At 40.9% G+C, this 17,537-nt stretch overlaps 1 protein-coding gene across 3 annotated transcripts in view; it reads right to left on the bottom strand.

The window, feature by feature from the left end:
• Window positions 1-16,895, bottom strand: part of GON4L (gon-4 like) — an 83,671-nt gene extending 66,776 nt beyond the window's left edge. For 2 of the 3 annotated variants that reach the window (XM_024748099.1, XM_024748101.1), the window contains exons 1-3: window positions 16,840-16,895; window positions 14,491-15,021; window positions 8,916-9,107 (exon numbers count right to left, since the gene is read on the bottom strand). In XM_024748099.1, coding sequence (XP_024603867.1) covers window positions 8,916-9,107; window positions 14,491-14,995 — 697 coding nt within the window. In that variant the 5' untranslated portion in view covers window positions 14,996-15,021; window positions 16,840-16,895. Of the gene's footprint in view, window positions 1-8,915; window positions 9,108-14,490; window positions 15,022-15,793; window positions 16,038-16,839 lie in introns of those variants that run through there. The other variant, XM_024748100.1, reaches the window with a different exon arrangement.
• Between the last annotated feature and the right edge of the window lie 642 nt (window positions 16,896-17,537).

Raw genomic sequence — 17,537 nt, 5'->3', positions numbered from 1 at the left:
CCAGGCCTAGACAGCACCTTTGGTGAATGCTTACAAAACATTTAAGAAAGAAATAACACCAGTCTTCAACAAACTCTTCCAGAGACCAGATAATGATGAAAAATTTCCCAATTCATTTTATAAGGTCAGTATAACGCTAATACCAACACATGAAAAAGACCTTATAAGAAAGGAAAATTAAAGCCAGTTATCTCCCATAAACAAAAAAACAAAAACCTTAAACAATATATTAGAAAATCTAATACATCATGACCAAATAGGTTTACCCCAGAAATGCTAGTTTGCCTTAACATTCAAAACCCACTCAATGTATGTTATTAGGCATATGTACCTGAAAACAGAGTTTTAAAATATGTAGAACTAGGGACTTCCCTGGCGGTCCAGTGGTTAAGGCTCCACACTTCCACTGCAGGGGGCGCAGGTTTGATCTCTGTTTGGGAAACTAAGATCCAGCATGCCAGGTGGCACAGCTAAAAAATTTTAAATAAATAAAAAATAAAAACAATAAAAATAAATAAATAAAATATGTAGAGCTAAAACTGACAAAACTGAAAAGAAATATAGACAAATCCACAATTAAAGTTGGAGACTTCAATATGCCTTTCTCAATAATTGACAGAATAGACCAAAAAAAAAAAAAGAATCTGTAAAAATAAATAAAACCTGAACAATGCTGTCAACCAACTTGACCTAACTGACATTTACAGAACAGTGTACCTTAAGAAACAACAGAATACATATGCTTTTCAAATACACATGGAAGAGCTACCAATGAAGATTATAATGGGGCCATAAAATAAACCTCAATAAATATAAAAGTACTGAAATCATACAAAGTATGATGTGAACTCAAGGGAATTAAATTAGAAATCAGTAACAAAATGATAGCTGGAAAGTCTCCAAATATTTGGAAGTGAAAAAGCACACTTCTAAAAAGTTATAGTGGATTTTTGTTTTTGCTGTTATAAGCCATATGGTACTCTATAACTATAAAAATTACATTTTAAAAAACCAGGTTCTGAAACTGAACATAGAATAGGACTCCAATCCCGTACAGAAAACCTGAATGTGTGTGTCTCCCCAAAATTAACTTGAACGTGTGTCCCCCCAAAATTCATACGTTGGAAGCCTTACCCCTGGTATGGCTGTATTTGGAGATGGGTCCTCTAAGCAAGTAATTAAGGTTAAATGAGTCCATAAGGGTGAATCCCTGATCCTATAGGATTAGTGTCCTCATAAGAAGAGATATCAGAAAGCTCACTCCCTCTCTCTCCACACACATGCACCAAGAAAAGGCCATGTGAGGTCACAGTGAGAAGGTGGGTGTCTACAAGTCAGGAGGAAAGCTCTCACAGAAACTGAATTTACCAGCGCCTAATATTGGAATTCCCAGACTCCAGAACTGTGAGAAAATAAATTTCTGTTGTTTAAAAACACACACACACACAAACACACACACACACACACACACCTCTTTTCTTTTTTTTCTTTTTTGGCCACACTGCACAGCAAGCAGAACTTCCCTGACCGGGGATTGAACCTGCACCCCCTGCAGTGGAAGTGTGGAGTCTTAACCACTGAACCACCTGGGAAGCCCCACACACACTTCTAAATAACCCATGGGTCAAAGAAGATATCCCAAGAGAAATTAGAAAATACTGTCAACTGAAGTTGATAAAATGCAATATATCAAAATTTGTGGGGCATAGCTAGCACAGTGTTTAAAGGGAAATTGATACATTCTATAGTATTATTAGAAAATAAAGTCTCGGGCTTCCCTGGTGGTGCAGTGGTTGAGAGTCTGCCTGCCGATGCAGGGGACACGGGTTCGAGCCCTGGTCTGGGAGGGTCCCACATGCCGCGGAGCGGCTGGGCCCGTGCGCCACAACTGCTGAGCCTGCGCGTCTGGAGCCTGCGCTCCGCAGCGGGAGAGGCGGCGGCAGTGAGGGGCCCGCGCACCGCGATGAAGAGTGGCCCCCGCTCACCGCAACTGGAGAAAGCCCTCGCACAGAAATGAAGACCCAACACAGCCAAAAAAAAAAAAAGAAAATAAAGTCTCAAATCCATGACCTAAGCTCCCACTTTAAGAAACTAGAAAAAGACCAAATTAAACCCAAAGCAAAGAGACAGAAGAAAATAATAGATAAGAGCAAAAACCAGTAAAATAGAAAACAGAAAAATAGAGAAATTAATGAAACCAAAAGCTTGTTCTTTGAAAAACCTCTAGCCAGAATGATTAAGAGAAAGACTAAATTACGAGTGTGAGGAATAAAAGAACAGACATCATTACAGAGCCCACAGACATTAAAAAGATGACAAAGGAATATTATGAAAAACTTTATGTCAATAAATTCAACAACTTGGATAGAACAAACAAATACCTGAAAAGATACCAACTGTCAAAGCTCACTCAAGAACAAAGAGATAACTGAATAACCCTTTATCTGTTAAAGAAATTGAATTCATAGTTAAAAACATCCTACAAAGAAAACTCTAGGCCCAGATGGCTTCACTGGTGCGTTCAACAAAACATTTAAGGAAGAAATAAAACCAATTCACAAACTCTTCAAAAAAACAAACAAAAACAAAAAAACACAAAGAAGAGGAAGGAACATTTCCCAACTCATTGTATGAGGTCAGTATTACTCTAATACCAAAACCAAAGACATGAAAAGAAAACTACAGGGGCTTCCCTGGTGGAGCAGTGGTTAAGGATCTGCCTGCCAATGCATCGATCCCTGGTCCGGGAAGATCCCACATGCCACTAAGCCCATGCGCCACAACTACTGAGCCTGCGCTCTAGAGCCCATGAGCCACAACCACTCAAGCCCGTGAGCCGCAACTACTGAAGCCTGTGTGCCACAACTACTGAAGCCCACGTGCCTAGAGCCCGTGCTCCACAACAAGAGAAGCCACTGCAATGAGAAGCCCACGCACCACAATGAAGAGTAGCCCCTGCTTGCCTCAACTAGAGAAACCCCGTGCACAGCAACAAAGACCCAAGCAGCCAATAAATAAATAAATAATATTTTTTTTAAAAACTACAAGTCACAGACACAAAAATCCTTAACAAAATATTAGCAAATCAAATCCAGCAATACAAAAAAAAATATATATATATATATACCTATATCATGATCAAAAGGGTCGATTTATCACTGAAATGCAAAAATGCTTTGAAATTTGAAAATCAATCAATACAATTCACCATATCGACAGATTAAAAGCAAAACGAAAACAAAAGATAATCTCAATAGATGCAGAAAAAGCTTTTCACAAAATCCAACATCAGTTCATAAAAACTCTCCACAACTAGGAATAGTACAGAACTTCCTCAATCTGATAAACAATAGCTATAAACCAACAAATTCTGCTTAGTGGTGAAAAACTGAGTTTATTTCCCCTAAGAGATCAGCAACAAAGGAAAAGATGCCCACTCTCACTGCTTCTCTTCAACACTGTACTGAATGTCCTAGCCAGTGCATAATAAGATGGGGGCTGATGGACGGAGAGGGAAAGAGAGAGGCAGAGGAAGAGAGAGGAAGGAATGGAAAGAAAGAAAGAAAAGACACACAAATTGGAAATGAAGGAAAAAAACTCCTTATTTGCAGATGACTTAATTATCTATGTGAGAAATCCCTTGGTACTTCCCTGGCGGTCCAGCGGTTAAGACTCTGTACTCCCAATGCAGGGGGCACAGGTTCGATCCCTGGTCAGGGAACTAAGATCCCACATGTCACACAGCATGGCCTAAAAAATGGGGGGAAAAAAAAGAAATCCCTAAAGAATCTACAAAAAAGTACATAAAGCTAATAAGTGAATTTATAGCAAACTCACAAGGTATACCAATATACCAAAATCTATATTTCTATAAATTAGCAATGAACTGAAAATTGAAAAGAAAAACTGACATTAGCATAAAAAATAAATGCTTAGAACTTCCCTGGTGGTGCAGTGGTTAAGAATCCACCTGCCAATGCAGGGCACACGGGTTCGAGCCCTGGTCCAGGAAGATCCCACATGCCACAGAGCAACTAAGCCCATGTGCCACAACTACTGAGCCCGCACACAACTACTGAAGCCCTCATGCCTAGAGCCCGTGCTCCACAACAAGAGAAGCCACTGCTATGAGAAGCCCGCACACTGCAATGAAGAGTAGCCCCCGCTAGCTGCAACGAGAGAAAGCCCACACGCAACAAAGACCCAATGCAGCCAAAAATAAATAAAAAATAAATAAATTTAAAATAAATACTTAATACATGAAAAATTTATATACTAAAAACTATAAAATATTTCTGAAATTTTTGAAAACCTAAATAAACAAATATATCTTATTCATGGATTAGTAGACTCAGTATTGTTAAGATGGCAACCTTCCCAGGACTTCCCTGGCACTCCAGTGGTTAAGACTCCACGCTCCCAATGCAGGGGGCAGGGGTTCGATCCCTGGTCAGGGAACTAAGATCCCACATGCCACATGGTGCAGCCAAAACAAAAAAAAGACAGCGACTTTCCCAAATTGATCGACAGTTTCATTATCGATCAATATGCCAGCAAGTATTTTTTCTTTTTTTTTTTTTTGCGGTATGTGGGCCTCTCACTGTCGTGGTCTCTCCCGTTGCGGAGCACAGGCTCCGGACGTGCAGGCTCAGCAGCCATGGCTCACGGGCCGAACTGCTCCATGGCATGTGGGATCTTCCCAGACCGGGGCATGAACCCGTGTACCCTGCATCGGCAGGCGGACAGACTCTCAACCACTGTGCCACCAAGGAAGCCCACCAGCAAGTATTTTTGAAGAAAATGACAAGCCAATCCTAAAATTTACACGGAAATGCAAAGTACCTAGAATAGCCCAATGATCTTGCTTAAAAAAAAAAAGTTGGAAGACACAGACTACCTGATTTCAAGACTGTGACATTGGTGAAAGGTTAAATACATAGACCAATGGAAAAGAAGAGAGTCCATGAATGACCCACACAAATAGTGACTCTTTCACATAGATGCAAAGGTAATTTAATGGAGAAAGAAATCTTTTCAACAAATAGTGCTGAAACAACTGGACATCCATAGGTTAAAAAAAAGAATCTCAAATATACCTCCCACATTATACAATAATTAACTCAGATGCCAGAACTCAAAAGATCCTGCATGCCGCAACGAAAATCCCCCCTGCCGCAACTAAGACCTGGCACAGAGAAATAAATAAATAAATAAATTTTTAAAATTAACTCAAAATGGATCACATATACCTGTATGTAATGTGTAAAACTACAAATTCTAGAAGAAGACAGGAAAAAAAAACTATGTAGCCTTGGATTAGGCAAAGGTTCCTTGATATGACACGAAAGCATAATCCGTAAAAGTAAAACCTGGGACTTCCCTGGTGGTCCAGTGGTTAAGAGTCCGCCTCTAAATGCAAGGGACGCGGGTTCAATCCCTGGTTGGGGAACTAAGATCCCACATGCTGAGGGGCAACTAAGCCTGCATGCTCTAGAGCCTGCGTGCCACAACGAGAGAAGCCCGCATGCCACAAAAAAGATCCTGCATGTCGCAACTAAGACTCGACGCAGCCAAATAAATAAATAAATAAAATTTCAAAAAACAAACAAAAAAAACCTTGAAGTAGCTCCTCGTGGCTAACGCTGAAACCATTCGGGCAAAATAAATAATGATTACATGGCACTATAACTCAAATAATAAAACAAACATCCATGAGTCCACACTCATATAAAAACTGAATAAATAAATGAGGGAGAAGAGACTGCTCTTCTTTACAGAAAAATTCCAATTAATAAATGTAAAAGGAACAACAGAAATAAAAAATCAGCATTATAATTGTTGCAGGGGATCTACCAAAGGAGGCTAAAATTAGGGGGGAAACATCTGAAGAGAAAAAGGATATATGCATAGTTTCAAAGTATCTCATGCAAGATATGCAGTAATTACGAATGGAATATAGACAAACAGAATAATGAACAAACATTTCACCAAAAAATATCTATGAATGGCCAATAAATACATGAAAATATGCTTTATATCATTATTCATTAAGGAGATGCAAGTTAACACAAGGAAATACACCTAGTAGAACAGACAGAATTAAAAAGTCTGTTAACCGCTGGCAAGGATGTGGATCAATTGTAAATTGCATACATTCCTGCTGGGAATGTAAAATGGTACAGCTACTCTGGAAAACAGTTTAGACGCAGTTTAAACATACGTTTACTGTAAGACCCAGCAATGCCACTCCTAGTTATTACCCCGAGAAAAATGAAAACGTGTATCTATCAAAGAACCAGGGACTTCCCTGGTGGTGCAGTGGTTAAGAATCTGCCTGCCAATGCAGGGGACACGGGTTCTACCCTGGTCCAGGAAGATCCCACATGCCGCGGAGCAACTGTGCACCACAACTTCTGAAGCCCGCATGCCTACAGCCCATACTCCGCAACAAGAGAAGCCACTGCAATGAGAAGCCCGCACACAGCAACGAAGACCCAACGCAGACAAAAATAAATAAAATACAAATAAATTTATTTTTTAAAAAAAAGAATTATATGTGGGGACTTCTCTGGCGGTCCAGTGGTTAAGACTCCACACTCCCAACGCAGGGGGCACTGGTTCAATCCATGGTCGGGGAACTAAAATCCCATATGCCACATGGGGTAGCCCGAAAAAAGAAAAAAAAAAAAAAAGAACTACATGTGAAGGTTTATAGCAGCTTTAGTCATAACAGGCAAAAACCAGAGAGAACCCACACGTCCATCAGCTGGTGAACAGATAAACAAATTGTGGTATATCTATACAGTAGAATACTACTCAGCAATGAAGAACAAACATGAATTCATCTCAAAAGCATTACACGAAGTGAAAGGTACAGGATGCACACAATACTGTAAATCAACTATACTTCAATAAAAATTTTAAAAGATACCAGATTCAAAAGGTTACATACATACTATGTAACACCTATATATAATATTGTAGAAAACGCAAAACTGTAAGAATAAAATTGAGATCACTGGTTCCCAAAGGCTGAAAATGAAGGACTGCAAAGGGGAATGAGGGCACTTTTAGAGAGAGATGTTCCATATATTGATTGTAGTGGCAGTTACACAACTATATCCATTTTTCAAAACTCACTGAAAAATTTTACTGTACGCAAATTATCTCAATAAATCTGACATTAAAAAGGAATCAGCGTAACTCTCCATACTAACAGAATAAAGGAGGGAATTCCCTGGCAGTCCAGTGATTAGGGCTCTGCACTTCAGCACTGCAGGGAGCACGAGGTCAATCCCTGGTCAGGAAAATAAGATCCTGCATGCCACACAACACGGCCAAAGAAACCAAAAAAAAAACCAAAAAAGAAAACAGAATAAAGAAAAAAAACATACAATAATCTTAATAGAGATTTTTTTTTTTTTTTTTTTTTTTTTGCGGTACGCGGGCCATTCACCGCTCTGGCCTCTTGTGTTGCGGAGCACGGGCTCCGGACACACAGGCTCAGCGGCCATGGCTCACGGGCCCAGCCGCTCCACGGCATGTGGGATCCTCCCAGACCAGGGCACGAACCCATGTCCCCTGCATCGGCAGGCAGACTCTCAACCACTGCGCCACCAGGGAAGCCCCTTAATAGAGATTTTTAAAAAGCATTTGACCAAATTCAATATGTGATAAAACTCTCAGAAAACTAGGAAAAAATTTTCCATCATCTGATACAATATATCTATAAAAAGCCTACAATTATCATCACATATAATAAGGAATACTGAACACCTTCCCACAAGTTCAGAAATAAGATGTGGATGCCCACTATCACAACTTCTAACCTACATAGCAATGGAGGTCTATTATTTGTGATGAGAAAAAGAAATCACAAGTGTTCACTTTAAAACCATTTGTTAAGCTAAATAAAGAAGTCTTTATTCACTCGTCTGTATGTGTTATATTTCACAATAAAAATATAATGTTTCAGGCTTCCTTGGTGGCACAGTGGTTAAGAATCCACCTGCCAATTAAGGGGACACGGGTTCTACCCTGGTCCGGGAAGATCCCACATGCCGCGGAGCAACTAAGCCCATGCGCCACAACTACTAAGCCTGACCTCTACAGCCCGAGAGCCACAACTACTGAGCCCTCGTCCCACAACTACTGAAGCCCACGTGCCTAGAGCCCGTGCTCTGCAACAAGAGAAGCCACCGCAACGAGAAGCCCACACACCACAACGAAGAGCAGCCCCACTCAGTGCAACTAGAGAAAGCTCGCGCACAGCATCGAAGACCCAACGCAGCCCAAAATAAATAATAATAAATAAAATAAATTTTTAAAAATATATATATATATTGTTTCCAAAAAACTTTAAGGAGGCCTAATCCAATGACCTAGCAATTCCACACAACAAAAATTAGGCATATATGTTCACCAAAAGATCTACAGTAGAATGTTCACAGCAGCACCATTCAGAGTAGCCTACAACTGGAAAGTATTCACTCATTAAGAATTGAATTAATAAAGAAAATATAGAATATTCTAACAACAGAATGCTGTATCATAATGAAAATGAACAATCTACAAGTACATGCAACAATGTGGACCAACTTCATAAACATAATGTTGAATGGGAAAAGGCAATCAAAAAACATATTCATATTTCACATAAAGTACAAAACAGGTGAACTAATTTGTGTTGCTAGAAGTCAAGATAATGGTTACCCATGGGTGGGTGTCAGTAATAAATGAAAGGAAGGACTTCTGGGTACTGGTAATATTATTTCTTGATCTGGTTGCTGGTTACACGGGTGTATTCAATCTTTGAAAATTCAGTGAACTTGGATACCTTGGAATATGTGCAGTTTTCTGCAAATTATACTTCAATAAAGAGGATTTTTTTTCAAAGAAAAGAAAAGAAAGCCTACCCATTGGAATAAAGAGTCCACCATCCTCTATCTCTTCCTCAGCTTGGTGAGCTAGAGTCCTGAGTGGCTTTTCTTGAGGAGAGGCACAGACATCTGGCTGAGATGATTTCCTAGGCTGGGCTGCTGGTTTTGCAGAGTGACTGTCTGATGGTAATGAAGGCATCTCCCCTCCAGAATGCATTTGAGATTTTCCTGAAAGAATCACAAATATTGCTCCACACTTTGTCCATTCTCAATTATACTCTGTTGTAAAAATCAGCATCTTGTTATAAAGTCCTTTTTAGTTAGATAACTTCATTAATGACGCATTTACTGTACAGGCATTCCTCTCTCTTAAAGACAGTATCCTAAAAAAAATATTGAAATCAAAGCTCAGGTCCAATTTACTCATCGGTAATGTCAGGGAATCGAACTAGGTAATCGCTAAGGTCTTTCTAGTTCTAACATGCATTTTTTTCCCTATGAAAAAATCATATCCGTAATTGTAGGGTGGGGGGAGATATATTCCTGGTAACAAAGGGACATTTTATACAGATGACCATTAACATCACATTTAATCAACTATAAATGATATAGGACTTCCCTGGTGGCTCAGTGCTTAAGAATCCACCTGCCAATGCAGGGGACATGGGTTCGTGCCCTGGTCTGGGAAGATCCCACATGCCGCAGAGCAACTAGGCCCATGCGCCACAACTACTGAGCCTCCATTCTAGAGCCTATGAGCTACAACTACTGAGCCCACATGCCACAATTACTGAAGCCTGTGCACCTAGAGCCTGTGCTCTGCAACAAGAGAAGCCACCACAATGAAAAGCCCGTGCACTGCAGCAAAACGTAGGCCCCACCCTCTGCAACTAGAGAAAAGCCCGCTTGCAGCAACGAAGACCCAATGCAGCCAAAAATAAATAAAACTTTTTAAAGATATACATTATAAAATGTCCTGAACTTTCTGACTCTGTAAGATCAATCTTACAAAGCATTAGAGTAAAAATCACCATAACATTATAAATACATGGTTATACAGTTCATTAGACAACTTTCTCCTTTCCTCACCTCAACTCTTTTGTTTGTTTGTTTTTTTGGCTGAGCCGCATGGGTTGTGGGATCTTAGTTCCCCAACCAAGGATGGAACTCAGGGCCCCGGCAGTGAGAGTGCTGGGTCCTAACCACTGGACCGCCAGGGAATTCTCTCCTCACCTCAACTCTTAAAGAGTGTTACCTTTCTTTCCATTTTTCGTGAGGGGCATTAAAAAGACAAAGAGGGGCTTCCCTGGTGGCGCAGTGGTTGAGAGTCCGCCTGCCGATGCAGGGGACGTGGGTTCGTGCCCCGGTCCGGGAGGATCCCACATGCCGCGGAGCGGCTGGGCCCGTGAGCCATGGCCGCTGGGCCTGCGCATCCGGAGCCTGTGCTCCGCAACGGGAGAGGCCACAGCGGTGGGAGGCCCGCGTACCAAAAAAAAAAAAAGACAAAGAAACATTCATGCAATATCAAAAGCAAACATTAGAATCAAGCTGTCATAGGAACAAGAATACATACAGGCTTGTGTATACACAGAAGATCTATAGAATATACACAAGGCATTGTTAAATAGTGATTGCTTCTGAGAACTTGGAAAACAAGAGGACAAAGTGAAAGGGTGCCTAACTTTTCCCTGTGTACTTTCTGCATTTAGGAACTTTTTTTCCATGTTTGTGTATTACATAGTTGAAAAAAATTGTTTTTCAAAAAGAGATCAAATTATTTGTTACTGAGCCCCATTCAAAACAGATAACACTTTTTAAGACTGTTATCCCATCAACATTAGCAGTTTCAACTGGTATACACAAGATTTTTAATTGGAGGACACCCTGTCAACAAAGAAAAAAAGCCTTTATTTTCAACTAAAGTATGAATGAATCCTTAATTCTATTTACTCTCAATCTTACTTCCTTTACTTCAGGAGCCCATGATTAATTCACAATGTCAAAAAGGCTAAAAGCTGTGGTTTTAATAGGGACTGTACAACGAGTTGAATTCTAAATCCAACAAATCAAAAGTTCCCCTAAGGGGGCTTCCCTGGTGGCACAGTGGCTCAGAGTCTGCCTGCCAATGCAGGGGACACGGGTTCGAGCCCTGGTCTGGGAGGATCCCACATGCCGCGGAGCAACTGGGCCCGTGAGCCACAACTACTGAGCCTGCATGTCTGGAGCCTGTGCTCCGCAATGAGAGGCCGCAACAGTGAGAGGCCCGTGCACCGCGATGAAAAGTGGCCCCCGCTCGCCGCAACTGGAGAAAGCCCTCGCACAGAAACGAAGACCCAACACATCCAAAAATAAATAAATAAATTTATTTTAAAAAAATGTTCCTCTCAGGCACATTTCTTATAAGAGGGAGGAACTTAAATCAATAGCACAGCAGAGCTTTCTCATTAATCAACAATTGTTAATAATTTTTAGAATTAATGTCTAACATTTAAAAACTGAATGGCCCAGCTGCTCCGCGGCATGTGGGATCTTCCTGGACCGGGGCACAAACCCGCGTCCCCTGCATCGGCAGGCGGACTCTCAACCACTGCGCCACCAGGGAAGCCCCGATGCAAATGATTTTTTAAACAAACATACCAGAATCTTTACATCTAAGCAAAATACAGAAGTTCACTTTGGTAGGTAGAGCTTCCATTGATACTTTTTCCACCTCAAACAGTTGGAACTACTTCAAAACTGTCCCTACAGTTTATCAGCTGCACCATACTCTACATAGAGAAGATATTCCTTTTCTCTGCAAACTTTTTTTTCCTGATCCCATCTCATTGCTTCTCAATTTAATTCCCCTCCTACAGAACCCCGTAGGATCCCACTCTTCTTTTCCTCTTATCAATCTGCTAGATGCCAAAGACCTTAGAAAGAGAAGTCAAGAAGGGTAAGAGAGGGACTTCCCACTCTTAACCTCTCAGTGGTTAAGAATCTGCCTTCCAATGAAGGGGGACGTGGGTTTGATCCCTGATAGGGGAACTAAGATCCTACATGCCGCAGGGCAACTAAGCCCGCACGCTCTGGAGCCCACACACCGCAACAAAAGATCCCACATGCCTGCCGCAATGAAGATCCCACGTGCCGCAACTAAGACCCAATGCAGCCAAAGAAATAAAGAAGGGTAAGAGAGAGAAGTAAAAGCCTTATTCAGAGCACAGCTGTAACTTGTTTACTGCCAGTCTAACAACTTCAAATTGATGACATGAAAATAATTAGCTGAAAACTGTAAAAACCAACTAATTTTAAGCTGAAATCTGCCTAAGTTAATCATTTTTAGAAGGCAAAGAAAGCAAAAAACGGCTTAAGTTGAAATCAGGGTCCATAAATCAATTTTAAAAGAACAATTAAAATTCTATGAGAATAAACATCAATATAGAGAAAGGTTTAATCACTAGCACCTGCAATCTGGAAACATGATTTAACAGTGTATATCAATTATAACACAATGCTGACACTTCAAAATAACCTAGATGTTTTTTCTGTTTTCTTCCCCCACATAATCATAATAAAAAAACCAAAATGTCACTTAAAAGCAAAACAACGAAAAGAATATGCACTAAATTATAACAGTAATTACTCTGAGCAGTAAGATTATGGGTGATTTTTATTTTCTTCTTTCAACTTTTCAATATTTTCCAAAACGCACATGTATGAATTTTCAATCTTCCTTCTTTCCTCCTTTCCGCTTTTTATGTGACATTTCTATTTGGCTGAAAAAAGTTACTTGGGGGGAAAAAAGGAGTCATAATGTACTTCTCTTACTGGTATTACTTGTATATACAGCTAATTGAAGTACAAGGTGGGAGAATCAACGGGGTAGTAGTATTACAGATAATCCTAAAAAATAAATGTTTATTTATCTACACTTGGATATTTGTAAACTGACCACTGAAAATCTCTCTAGATTCCACTCCTCAATAGGTGAGTGACTTTGAACCCCTACTTAATTTTACATACCTTCTCTAGCACTTTAATCCTGCATTTTCCTCCATTTCCTCCTGTCTTCATATCACAAATACAACCTAGCCAAGGAAAAAGTTCCATAGTCTTGCTGCCCCCTCTAACGATTTCCATTCTCCCATGGCACAAATTATTACTGGGGCTTTCATCCCTCCCTCTTTAATGCCATCATTTGATTTCCTTTTTCTAAAAGACTCTCCTAAATCTACTCTCAAAGATCATCAACCTTTAAATGTAATATTTTCTCAGGCATCATTGTATCTCCTTTGTCACTAAATTTTAAATGATGTATCTGTTCTTAAAACTCTCCTCCCTCCTTGACTTCCCCTATTACTTCTCCAGTTTTCCCTTCTCTGTCATCTTCTTCCATGCTCCTTTCCATGAAGAAGAACCACAATTAACACATTTCTAGTCCTACCTCTTACCAACTGAGATTGAGAAAACTCCAATCTCAGTTTTCTATTTTTCCTTGATGGCACCTCACACTCCATATATCTAAAGCTGAACTCATTTCAACCCCCTCAAATACCTTCCTCGTGAAGGCATGCTTCACCATCCCCAAGTCCAGTTATCTTAAACGGTATCAGTCTCTGAGTAATATTAATTCTTTCTTTGTAATGTCTCTGAGATATACCCTTTCTTCTCTATCCTTACTGCCAACATCCTACACCAATACTTTATACAGTCTCAAGGGCATGGCAGCATGGCTCTGTATAGTAATCTGGATCTATCCTTTCTATCTGAAGCCCTGCTACCCTCCCACACAAACACAGCACTTCTACGTGTTTGTAGAAAATGCTATTCTGCCTCCACTCCTTCACCCCAATCCGTCCAATCCTATCAATCCAAGTTCTGATTTCAAAAATCCTAATTACTTGTACCACACTAGCACTTAATCACATAATATCTTAAACTGCTCCAAATGAATTATCCATAATTCATTTGGAGCAGTGTCTTGTCTTCCCAACTAGACTATAAGCTTTCTGAGGTCAGAACTATGCCTTCTGCTTCTTTTGTTAATTGGCTATAACCTTCAGGAAAAATTGAAACATTTAAGTGTGAAAAACAAAGCCCTTCACAATCTAAACACAATCTACCACTCTGAAGATATCTCTCACTACCTCTTCTGCTTCTGCCTCTGCCTCTGCCCAGACTGTTCTTGGCCTAAGATACTCCATGCCACCAGTCCATCAAACCACAACTCATCCTTCAAGTCCTAAGGGTTATGTCACCTCTGTAGATGCAGGCAGCAGTCTCTCCCTTTAAGCCACTGCCCCTCCTCAAGGCCCACTTCATAAATACTTACCAAATCACAAAAGGCCATACATAGTTCATCCCTCCAGAAATGATGAAAAGATAAGAGAAAGGAAAGGATACAGAAGATGATCCAGGAAATGGCAGGGGAGAAGAAAGTTTCCACCCATTCATAACGTTCAACGCTGACCCTTACAAGCACCACAGCTCCAATTCCATAGCAAATCAGCATCCTCTTTCAGAAACGCTATTTTGTAAAGGCACTGCAGAGAGTGCGATGACAACAGCAAAGGCAATGGCAAGCGGGTACTGACAAGGAAAATGTAACCTAAGACCTTCCATATCTTACCTCCTTCTTCCTTGAATTCTTCACTAGGATCTCCTGAAAAAGGCTCCTTTGCGATAAGATGATCACCTCTGTCTTCTTGAGCAAGTGACCCAGGCCTGAGTGTAATTTTCTTCCCTCTCCTTGAACTAGTGGCCTGGAGTTTTCCTTTACCAATGTGTATATTTAGGGGCTGGGAAGACTCCAAGGAAGGTAGGGTGATTCCCTGAGAGATGGCCACATCGACAGCTTCTACAACTGGTGTGTTTGTGTCCTCGGTGAGCATCCCAGAGCTCAAAGATGGGTCCTCCATACCAAGCTGACTTCCTGCATCCTGCACAGACTGCACTTCAAGGCCAGCTGCTCTGCCGTAACTTGGACCCCAGGACACTGACACTGACCCCAGGTCTTTAACTTGGTCAGATTCTGGTTTAACAGCTGACTCTAGGTCTAAGTCATCTTCCTCCTGGTTGCCCTGATGCTGTGGGGACTCTGTCAATGTAGTTCTTCTCTTCTTACAGGGCAACATTTTGCAAGTCCCACTTCTGTTCCATCCTGAAAGGATAAAGGCAAGTTCTTATCACCTTCCTATTAATTAATGATAATAACATTTCCTCAAATCTTTTCACTTATTCATGTTCAATCATGAACACGGTACTTTACACCAAATGCACAATGTCCCATTAGGTGGAAGATGAGAGACAGTGTTAGACTACCTGAGTTCAAATCCTAACTCTATTACTGATTAGTGTGTTATCTTGGCTGAGTGACTTAACCTCTCCAAACTTTGGTTTCCGCAACTGTAAAATAAAAATAATTGTTCTCACCTCATGCAGTTGTTACAAGAATTAAATAGTAGGTGATTAGTGTTAGTTATTATTATTACCATCAGGGAGGCAAAATAACGTGATGCTGAAAGCAAACTGCGGAGTCAAGCTTCTCTCCAGCTTTGTGACCTTGCATAAGTTACTTAAACTGAATCTCAGTTTCTTCAGCTATAAAATGAAATAAAAATAGCACCTACATCATTAGATAGTAATTTCTTAGATCAATAAATGTTTGCTATTGTTGCTTTCATAAACAGGTATTTCCATTAACAGAAACAATCCAAAAGCAAAGTGTGGTTGTTTAAAAAGGTTAGACTATATTAACAGAAATTTTGTGTTGAAAACAAGAAAGAGATTCCTAACTGTTCTCTATGTTACTTCTGGACTCTTGGCTTCAATTCCAATTATCATACTTTAATGGCAACACTAACCTAAAGTGGACGGTATCTTCTCTTATGTTCGCATAGCAGCTATTTGCAAACCTCTTTTTTCATACTTACCACTTTTATGATTGCTTCTTGTCTCCTTCCCACCATCCTGCCCCAAAACAATGTGCTTTTTGAGGGAAAGGACTCTTTGCAGCTAGTACGCCTAGTACTCAGCAGTATCTGCCCTATTGTAGATACTCAATAAATGTTCCTCGAATGAATGAATGAAAGAGTGTGTGAACTTCCTATTCTGTGCTTATTCTATGCATCTTGGATCAAGAGCATTATATGGAAACTGATTGCATCTTTCTACCCCAAAAAAACTTTATTCTCAATACAATAGGTCCAAGAATAGAATAATCTCCCTCCTGTTACAGTGAGTTCTTCATCACTGACAATGTTGAGGCAAGGCCTGAATGCCCATCTACCAGGGGACTAGATGAAAGCATGGACTAGAGGACTGCAAAATAAAGTTCTTTCTAAGAGTCTCAACTATAAGGTTAGTTTTAAACCTCCTTAATTCAGTTTCTCCGGGACACTAGGAGAGATTCCCCTACCCATGCCAAATCAACTAATGTCCTTATCTTGATAATTAAAGTTCAATAAACACCTGAAGATTTCGCTGATAAGGAAATGGAAAGAGAGAATGAAAGGGAGTGGGATTAGTTCAGGCGAGTCTTATATTTCAGATAAATTACTGAGGTCCAAAAAACGAGGAAAAAAGAAAAAAAAGAAAGGCAGCTACTATTCAAAGTCAGTAGCGTGCAGGGATCAGCTCCGGCACTTCAAAGGCAGCAGAGGCTCTAAAGAACACCCCCCCCACACCTTGGGAACTGCAGTCAGACCGACAGTGAATGAATGCAAATCCGGAGGCAGGCCCAGCGCGGACTCCTCCTGGGAAAAGATTTCACAAAGGGGTCCTAACTGCGCTTTTGACCTCGCCGCCGAGCGCTGGCCCAAGTCCCCACTCCCAGCTACACGCCTTCACTCCCCTACCTCTGTCACGCACCCCGCACCAGCCCTCAGACCCGACCGCCTTAGCCTGGACATCCTTCGCCCGGACGTCCAGCTCCCACCTGCCTCTTCCCGCCCCACGGTACACGACCCAGTACCCTCACCAGCCTGCCCGATCCCGCGGAAACTCAGCTTCGGTACCACCGGAAGTCAGCCAACGTCAGTGACTGACGTGCGCGCCCCCGAGTCGCGGTGCGCGGAGTCAGGGCATCAAGGAGCATGCGCCAACCACAGGTGCCATCTTATTTTAGGGCAGAAAGAAGCCAAAGGGCTAGTATGTCCGTTGTTGGCAAAAAAATTTAAAGGCAATACCTCGCTTTCTCTGTCCATGGAGCTATCCTACACAAAACAAAACTGGGGGTTAAGGTTCAGTGGTTTAAGTTGACAATTAATCCTTCTCGCCTCTAGACACTTGGAATTCAGGACCAAGGAAATGGAGAATTCATAAAATTCCAGAAAGAGGAATCACTGGGTTACAAATAGTGCAGTTTCCTGAATAAAGCTAAGGCAGTCTTGGACTCAATCCATAGTAATTATTCATATCTGTATAATACTCTGCTTACAAAATGCTTTCACCTACGTTATCAAAGGTGATTCTTTTTTTTAATCTTCACAATAAATCCTATGGGACAATGGTATTATTATACCTTCCAATTTACACAGGACAAATTTTTGGCTAAGCTGGGTAAGTGATTTCACAAAGATACACAGCTATCAGAAGGAATCAGGTATCCTGACTCTAGCTTCTAATGCATTAATCCAGTGTCCAGGAAGGTGCCTGGGGAATAGTCGATGTCCAATA

Source organism: Neophocaena asiaeorientalis, unplaced genomic scaffold, assembly GCF_003031525.2.
Source record: "Neophocaena asiaeorientalis asiaeorientalis breed wild unplaced genomic scaffold, Neophocaena_asiaeorientalis_V1.1 scaffold76, whole genome shotgun sequence".
In the NCBI taxonomy this organism is placed as follows: Eukaryota; Metazoa; Chordata; class Mammalia; order Artiodactyla; family Phocoenidae; genus Neophocaena; species Neophocaena asiaeorientalis.
The sequence above is the reverse complement of the archived record's forward strand: the minus strand, read 5'-3'. Positions and strand labels throughout refer to the sequence as shown.